The sequence below is a fragment of the Loxodonta africana genome, chromosome 22 (genome assembly GCF_030014295.1).
Source record: "Loxodonta africana isolate mLoxAfr1 chromosome 22, mLoxAfr1.hap2, whole genome shotgun sequence".
NCBI lineage: Eukaryota > Metazoa > Chordata > Mammalia > Proboscidea > Elephantidae > Loxodonta > Loxodonta africana.
The window spans coordinates 38,916,127-38,925,649 of NC_087363.1; the positions used below are offsets into that span (position 1 = coordinate 38,916,127).

At 43.6% G+C, this 9,523-nt stretch overlaps 1 protein-coding gene across 11 annotated transcripts in view; it reads left to right on the forward strand.

The window, feature by feature from the left end:
- TMCC1 (transmembrane and coiled-coil domain family 1) overlaps positions 1–9,523 on the forward strand; it is a 282,639-nt gene that overhangs the window by 261,080 nt on the left and 12,036 nt on the right. For all 11 annotated transcript variants that reach the window (XM_023547876.2, XM_064274848.1, XM_023547879.2 and 8 more), the window contains one exon: positions 7,827–7,962. In XM_023547876.2, coding sequence (XP_023403644.2) covers positions 7,827–7,962 — 136 coding nt within the window. The remainder of the gene's footprint in view (positions 1–7,826; positions 7,963–9,523) is intronic.

A 9,523-nucleotide genomic window follows, 5' to 3' on the forward strand; every position in this document is an offset into this window, starting at 1 on the left:
ACTGAACAGTGGAGACATGTAGAGTGTGAGATACTGAACAGTGGAGACATGTAGAGTGTGAGATACTGAACAGTGGAGCCATAGAACACTGGAGACCACATGGCAGTTGATGAGCAGTCCATCCCTTTGAACTGCCCTAGCTAACAATTGTTTGGGGAACTAGGAGGATCGCCAAAGAGAAAAATGAAACCGAATGTACACGTGGAATATCTCTGTCTCACTGAGCACCTCATCTGTACCAAGCATTTGTTATCTATTTTTCATTTAATTGTCACAATTGCCCTTTGGAGTGAGTAGGTAGATTCCCTCCTTACAGATGAACAGGGATGAAAGTTATGTGTAGCTAGGTTTTAGTTGAGTTTTAGAATGAATTTTCTAATAGTTGTATCCGTCTAACAATGGAAGAAAAAATGAGACCCTGCCACTGGAGGTCTTCAAGGAGAGATTGCTTGTCAGGGACGCTGTAGACGTAATTCCTCTATTGAAAGGAATTTAACTAGACTTTCTAACCCTTAGAGTTTAAGACTCTTTCTAATCAGGGAAACTTTTTTAATCTTTTGAACAATATTTTAAATGTTTGTGGTATATTTCTCTTCACAACATAATTGATTTTAACAACCCTTAAGGGGTAGGGGAGGTACATGGAATAGTGAATCTTAGAAAAAGTCATGTGAAGTGTGAGATACTGGAATTTATTTTATAATATAGCAGCACACTGATAAGCCTAAAATGAGGATAAGGTCATGATCAGCCACCATAAGAAATATTTTGATTGGCTAAAAAGGTTTTAGCCAGTTCTTTTCGGGGAGCACATATTCATGTGATGCCTTTCTCATTAAGAAGTAGAAATACTTTCACTTTGTGAAAGTGTTCCCTCTTGGTAGACTATGAAGATGGAAAGGGGGAAAATGGACGTTTCTTTAAGGCTCCATGTGTGCTCAAGTGAGTATAAAAAATAGAAATTATTACTTTGTTTTATAGTTGAGGAAACTTGCTCAGAAAAGTGAGCTAGCCTAACCAGGGCCATACAGCTTATGAGAAGCAGAGCTAGGACTCAACCCCACGTGTAATCATTTTTTCCCAACATTTATTATAAAACTTTCAAACATGCTGCAAAGTTGAAACAATGGTACTTATCCACCCATCTCTCAGAGTATTTAAAGTGTATAATTCCGTGGCTTTTAGTATATTCGTAGACAATGTGCAACCACCACACAGTCTATTTTGGAGCATTTTCAACATCCCAGAAAGAAATCCCACACCCCTTAGCTGCTACCCCCAATCACCCGATTTCCCCAGCCCTAAAACCACCACTAATCTATTTTCTGTCTGTATAGATTTGCATGTTCTAGACATTTCATATAATGGAAACATATAATATATGGTCCTTCTGTTTCCTTTCACTCAGTGTTTTCAAGGTTCGCCCACGTGGTAGCATGTATCAGTACTTTGTTTCTTTTTTATAGCTGAATAATATTCCATTGTATGGCTATATCATGTTTTATTTATTCATTGATCAGTTGATAAACATTTTGGTTATTTCTATTTTTTGGATGTTACGAATAATACTGCTATGAACATTCACGTACAAGTATTTGAGTAGACGTAAATTTTCATTTCTCTTTGGTATATACCTAGGAATAGAATTGCTGCATCTTGTGACACTGTGTTTAGCCTTTGAAGGAATTGCCAGACTGTTTTTAAGGTGGTTGCACCATTTTGTATTCCCACTAGCAGTGCATGAAGGTTTCAGTTTCTCCATATCCTCACCAACACTTGTTATTATCCGACTGATTGATTATATTTACTATACCCCTTTTCCTCCTATCTACTGCACCTCGACATCAAGCCCCAAACCATCATGTCATTTTAGTCATATCCAGCCATCTTCGTGGCTACATTAGTTTGATCAGCTATAGATCTACCTGACACAGTTTTCTTACCTATAAAGTAAGTTAGTTGACCTAGCTTCTTGAGTTCTTTCAAAGTGGCTGCACAGTATACAGGTTAAGAACTTGGGTTATAAAATCAAAGCTGGATTCAAATCTTTTCTCTCTTACTTAATAGCTGTGTGCACTTGGGCAAGTCGCCTTATCTCTCTGAGCTTCAGTTTCTTTATCTGTAAAATGAAGTTAATACCTGTCACCCTCTTAGGGTTGTTAAAATGAATTCACTTAGTAGGCACTGAATAAATGGTAGCTATTGCTTCTGCTGCTGCTGTTATTTTTTAATCTGTTAACCCTGGTGGCATAGTGGTTAAGTGCTACGGCTGCTAACCAATAGGTCAGCAGTTTGAATCCGCCAGGCGCTCCTTGGAAACTCTGTTGGGCAGTTCTACTCTGTCCTATAAGGTTGCTATGAGTCGGAATCGACTTGATGGCAGTGGGTTTGGTTTTTGTTGTTGTTGTTGTTACTGGCTTTATGAGCCATGCTTAATATCAAATAGGAGTCTCTGAAAGGCCTGAAATACCATACGGTTTGTGGTCCAAGAGGTTGGGGCAATAACTTGTGGAACAGATACCAAAGATGTCGCATGAGTCTGCTTTTCATCAGCTTGGTTGCCATGACAACCATGCTCCCCTACCTGCCGCTCAACACTGATCTTTAGCTTAGGAGAGTCATGCACAGTCCTTAAGTCCCAAGGGATTGACACTTTTTTGTTTTATTGTGCTTTAAGTGAAAGTTTACAAATCAAGTCAGTCTCTCATACAAAAACTTAAACACACCTTGCTGTGTACTCCTAGCTGCTCTCCCCCAATGAGACTGTACACTCCTCCTCTCCACCCTGCATTCCTTGTGTCCATTCAGCCAGCTTCTGTCCCCCTCTGCCTTCTCATCTAGCCTCCAATGGATTGACACTCTGAAGCACCACTGTTAAAAAATCTCTAGCCCTTCCCTGGTAAGGAGAGAAAATGATGAATTTATGAAATACTATAAACATCAGAAAGCAGTGAACCAAAATAGAACAATCATGAGAAGACAGTATATAAACAATCTTATGGCATTTGGCAAACTTAAATGATTATAAAATTATTGAAAAGAACAATGTTAGTGATCCCCCAACATAAAAGTTACCTTAAACATAGAAATTCTATATATTCCTAAAAAATTTGTGTGTTATAGATGTAGTTTAAAACGAGAAGAAAGAAGGGGGGTAACCTGAGTGTCTGAGTTCTGTCGTTTCTGATCTTTTGTCATGAAGTCCGTTGAGGCTCACACGCTAGCGTTAGGTTCGCCCTTGTCTGGGAAGCACTCGGTGGTGGTATGTCCTCCGCTGGGATGAGCCGTGTCCAGCTGTGTCAGAGACACTTTCCTTGTCTGGGAAGCACTCGGTGGTGGTATGTCCTCCACTGGGATGAGCCCTGTCCAGCTGTGTCAGAGACACTTTCCTTGTCTGGGAAGCACTCGGTGGTGGTATGTCCTCCGCTGGGATGAGCCCTGTCCAGCTGTGTCAGAGACACTTTCCTTGTCTGGGAAGCACTCGGTGGTGGTATGTCCTCCACTGGGATGAGCCCTGTCCAGCTGTGTCAGAGACACTTTCCTTGTCTGGGAAGCACTCGGTGGTGGTATGTCCTCCGCTGGGATGAGCCCTGTCCAGCTGTGTCAGAGACACTTTCCTTGTCTGGGAAGCACTCGGTGGTGGTATGTCCTCCGCTGGGATGAGCCGTGTCCAGCTGTGTCAGAGACACTTTCCTTGTCTGGGAAGCACTCGGTGGTGGTATGTCCTCCACTGGGATGAGCCCTGTCCAGCTGTGTCAGAGACACTTTCCTTGTCTGGGAAGCACTCGGTGGTGGTATGTCCTCCGCTGGGATGAGCCGTGTCCAGCTGTGTCAGAGACACTTTCCTTGTCTGGGAAGCACTCGGTGGTGGTATGTCCTCCACTGGGATGAGCCCTGTCCAGCTGTGTCAGAGACACTTTCCTTGTCTGGGAAGCACTCGGTGGTGGTATGTCCTCCGCTGGGATGAGCCGTGTCCAGCTGTGTCAGAGACACTTTCCTTGTCTGGGAAGCACTCGGTGGTGGTATGTCCTCCACTGGGATGAGCCCTGTCCAGCTGTGTCAGAGACACTTTCCTTGTCTGGGAAGCACTCGGTGGTGGTATGTCCTCCGCTGGGATGAGCCGTGTCCAGCTGTGTCAGAGACACTTTCCTTGTCTGGGAAGCACTCGGTGGTGGTATGTCCTCCACTGGGATGAGCCCTGTCCAGCTGTGTCAGAGACACTTTCCTTGTCTGGGAAGCACTCGGTGGTGGTATGTCCTCCGCTGGGATGAGCCGTGTCCAGCTGTGTCAGAGACACTTTCCTTGTCTGGGAAGCACTCGGTGGTGGTATGTCCTCCACTGGGATGAGCCCTGTCCAGCTGTGTCAGAGACACTTTCCTTGTCTGGGAAGCACTCGGTGGTGGTATGTCCTCCACTGGGATGAGCCCTGTCCAGCTGTGTCAGAGACACTTTCCTTGTCTGGGAAGCACTCGGTGGTGGTATGTCCTCCGCTGGGATGAGCCCTGTCCAGCTGTGTCAGAGACACTTTCCTTGTCTGGGAAGCACTCGGTGGTGGTATGTCCTCCACTGGGATGAGCCCTGTCCAGCTGTGTCAGAGACACTTTCCTTGTCTGGGAAGCACTCGGTGGTGGTATGTCCTCCGCTGGGATGAGCCGTGTCCAGCTGTGTCAGAGACACTTTCCTTGTCTGGGAAGCACTCGGTGGTGGTATGTCCTCCGCTGGGATGAGCCGTGTCCAGCTGTGTCAGAGACACTTTCCTTGTCTGGGAAGCACTCGGTGGTGGTATGTCCTCCACTGGGATGAGCCCTGTCCAGCTGTGTCAGAGACACTTTCCTTGTCTGGGAAGCACTCGGTGGTGGTATGTCCTCCACTGGGATGAGCCCTGTCCAGCTGTGTCAGAGACACTTTCCTTGTCTGGGAAGCACTCGGTGGTGGTATGTCCTCCGCTGGGATGAGCCCTGTCCAGCTGTGTCAGAGACACTTTCCTTGTCTGGGAAGCACTCGGTGGTGGTATGTCCTCCGCTGGGATGAGCCCTGTCCAGCTGTGTCAGAGACACTTTCCTTGTCTGGGAAGCACTCGGTGGTGGTATGTCCTCCACTGGGATGAGCCCTGTCCAGCTGTGTCAGAGACACTTTCCTTGTCTGGGAAGCACTCGGTGGTGGTATGTCCTCCGCTGGGATGAGCCGTGTCCAGCTGTGTCAGAGACACTTCCATTTTAGTCACCGTTGACTAAAGACATTTTTATTCTTCTCTTTCCTTTACCCTGTGTTTCTAGGCTTCTTTAATTTGTAGTCATCAGCCTTTCTCCTACCTATTTAGCTCTTTGTTTGGTTCCTGGAACTCCACACTCTTCACCACTGTCAGATAATTCATTTTCTTTTTCTTTGTTATAATTTATTTTTGTTGTTGTGAAGAATATACACAGCAGAATATAACACCAATTCAACAGTTTCTACATGTGTGATTCAGTGACATCGATTACTTTCTTCAAGTTGTGGAACCACTCTCACCCTCCTTTTTCAGTTGTTTCTCCCCCATTAACATAAACTCACTACACCCTAAGTTTCTTACCTAGTCTTTTGAAGATAACTCATTTTCTTAAAACCCTGTTCATCATGTGACTCCCCCACTCAGTAATGTACGTTGGGCCCATTACTGTCTATTCCTTTCACCATACTTATTCAGCCTGTATGCTGAGCAAATAATCCGAGAAGCTGGTCTATATGAAGAAGAATGTGGCATCAGGATTGGTGGAATACTAACAACCTAGAATATGCAGATGACACCACCTTGCTTGCTGAAAGTGAGGACTTGAAGCACTTATTGATGGAAATCAAAGACTACAGCCTTCAGTGCGGATTATGTTTCAACATAAAAACAAAAATTCCTACAACTGGACCAATAAGCAACATCATGATAAACAGAGAAAAGATTGATGTTATTGGCGATTTCATTTTACTTGGATCCACAGTCAACACACACGGAAGCAGCAGTTAAGAAATCAAACAATGTATTCCATTGGGCAGATCTGCTGCAAAAGACCTCTTTAAAGTGTTGAAAAGCAAATAAGTCATTTTGAGGACAAAGGTGCACCTGACCGGAAGCCATGATATTTTCAGTCACTTTGTATGCATACGAAAGCAGGATGATGAATAAGGAAGACCAAAGAAGAATTGATGCCTTTGAATTATGGCATTGGTGAAGAATACTGAATATACCTTGGACTGCCAGAAGAATGAACCAGTTTGTCTTGGAAGAAGTCCAGCCAGAGTGCTCTTTAGAAGTGAGGGTGGCGAGACTTCATCTCACATACTTGGGACATGTTATCAGGAGCGACCAGTCCCTGGAATAGGATATCATGGTTGGTAAGGTAGAGGGTCAGTGAAAAAGAGGAATACCCTCTACGAGATTGATTGACATGGTAGCTGAAACAGTAGGTTCAAACATAGCAAGGATTGTGAGGATGGCGCAGGACCGGGCAGTATTTTGTTCTGTTGTACATAGAGTCACTATGAGTTGGAACCGGCTCGATGGCACCTAACAAAAACAACAACACTATTCCTTGGTCCCAACTCCTCTGCCTAGCTGTTAAAGCTGATTTCCCTCTGTTCTCCAACATAGACCCCACTATTCAAGTTAAATGTCTCCTGTACATTTCTATCTTCCATTTCTACCTCCAGCTCTTAACTCATTCTGTACCTGGAATCTCTGATCTTTAAACTCTTCCAGTCCTTCCCAAGTTCCATCTTTATGTAGAGTGAACCTTCTTATCTGTGGTCCTAAGTTCCAAAGATAACAGGGACAACAGTGGGTTTTTTTTTTTACTCTTGAGGAGCCTTATCTTCCACCATTTTTTACTCAGCTACAACCACACTAGCCTACTTTCTCTCAAGCATGCTATGCTAGTTCCTGTCTTAGAAACTTTATACTTGGCCTGTTCTTCTGCCTAACATACTCTTCCCCCACATCTTCACAAGACTCCCTTCTCCTCATCGTTCAGGTTACAACTGTCATTGTTGAAGAGAGTTAAATAAGGAAAAGGCCTTCCCTGACCATTTCAGCTAAGCCAGCCCCCAGGTACTCTCTACCATATGTTCTTGCTTACCTCCATCTTACTCAGTCATACCTGAAATCTTGGTTTTTCTGCCTCCCCCTTTAGAATGTAAACTTCTAAGGACAGGCAGTCTGTTTGCTTACCACAGTACTCCCAGTACTTTCAGCCATGCCTGGTACACAGCAGGCCCTGAGTAAATATCTGTTGACTAATATGTCCCAGATACTGTGCTTGACCATGGAATGATAGGCTCTTCTGGTTCTGGCGTTCTAGGGCTCTGTATCAATAACATCCAGGTGAGTGAGCTGTCCAGTGTTGGGATAAGCTACTGGTGACTCCTGGAAGGTTTGTTTTCATTTATGTGCCATTTACCTTGTGATGAGATCTGCTTAACTGTATGCTATTTTTTGCCTCCCCATACATAGTTCAGAGCAGAATAAGAATGGCTTCAGTATTAATAGGTATGCTCGAAGCTAACCTAGGCTGCTGGCATCCCTGCAAATGCCGTGTGTTGAGAAGATTGTGGAAAAGCCATGTTGCTGTTATGGTATGGCCTTGTGGCAAGCTGTCCATTCCAGGGACTAAGAGCTCTGATCCTAGTTGTACCCACTGGCATGTCCTGTTACCCCAGGTCACTCAGTGTCTTTGTACTTTTAGTTTCTTCCTTTGCAGAATGGATTTTTGGGGCTAAATGGGTTTGGGGGTTGAATGTGAAGGAAAAATATTCAAAGCTTACATAAAATTCTGACTTTCCCCTCCCCTTCTTCTTAGATGTGAACGATTAGAAGAACAACTAAATGACCTAACAGAGCTCCACCAGAATGAAATCTTGAACTTGAAGCAGGAATTGGCCAGCATGGAAGAGAAAATTGCTTATCAGTCCTATGAACGAGCCCGGGACATACAGGTTAGCATGAAGCATCAGGCGTAAAGGAAAAGACTAGAGAATCAGAAAGAGAAAAAAAAAAAAGTTGAGGATAAGAGTATCAAGAGACGCTTATATCAACTGTAATACACCTGGTACTTCAGATGAGGTGTATTTCTCATAGGCATGAATGGTATGCCTGCTTGGGTTCTTGGGAAATGTTTCTTAGGGTCACAGTAGTGCCAGTATGTAGAAAACCAAATGCATGACATCTCTTGGTTCCTGCTTCAAGAGCTGCTCTGATGAGACTCCCAGCCATCTTGCCTGTCTTTTCCTTCTGTGAGGAGAAGGGGCTTTCATCCTCCTAGCTGCCACATCCAAACCTTTTATAGGCACATTGCCAGACAGCTTATGAACATAGTACGTGAGATAGTAATGTTTAAGGCCAATAGCCCAACCGTTTTGTTCTATGGGGAAATAGAACATTTGACCTTTTTAAAAAAAAAAAAAAAACCCAGTCGGGAAGCGTTTTTAAGGAAACAGTTCTTAGTGGTTTCATATGAAATAAGCTAGTCAGAGAAGGGAAGTGGCCCAGGAAACTTGTGTTACAGTAGCCTAAATGTATCAAGGGAGTGGCTAGATCATTTGCCCAGCTGCCATCTTCTGCAGACCCCAGAATTCTGTTTATGGTTTAGTTGTTTTCTCCAGGATTTTCTGTGCTGAGCAGCATTCACTGTCTGTTCCCTAGCTGGCCTCATCTGAAGTTGCCAGGGCCTCCCTTCAAACAGTAGGAAACCAAGACCAAATAAACCCAGGGCTTTTTTGGAGCATGTCAGAGCACAGCTAGGGAAATAGATTCTGTCCCCTGAATATTACGATGAAATTTATATAACAGCCTTGAGGATAATAGATCATTTTTAATGTTTGGTCTAGTTCTTAGACGGAAGTCCCCTTTACAGAGATGAGCCTAGAAAAGGGCGCATACCCAGGTATTGTATACAAGGAAGCATGTCCAAAGGATGTTCACTGCATTGTTGCTGTAGTGGGAAATGACCTAAATATCCCCAGGGGGAAACTGCTTAAGTAAACTGTAACATATCCATACTTTAAAATGCTGTGTAGCTCTTAAAAAGAATGAGGTGGATCCTTACATATTGATACAGAAAGATTGCCAAGAACCACTGCTGAGTGACAAGTGAATTGCAGATTGGTTCCTGTTGTATGATACAATTTATATTAAAACAGAAAATCAGAAAGTAAGTCCATATAGTTCCATATGCACATTGATGTATACTTAAGTACGTACTTAAATACAGGTGAAAGGATCTCAGGAGAGGGACTGGAATTGAGGGAAATATCAAGGGAGATGTCCTGTTTGGACTTTTTTATATTGAACAAGTATTTGTGTACTGTGTAACTTAAATTAATAATTTTAAATTTAAAAAAATAAGCAAATCATGTCTTTGAGGTCTTGTCATTAAAATGTTCAAGACCAAATCTAAGTGTGGCCACTTCGTCCTGTTAATCATCTGACAGAAACTCAGTGAAGGGCAATTAGGTGAATTAAGCAATTAGGTCACTTGAACATGAGTTATGCCTTTGG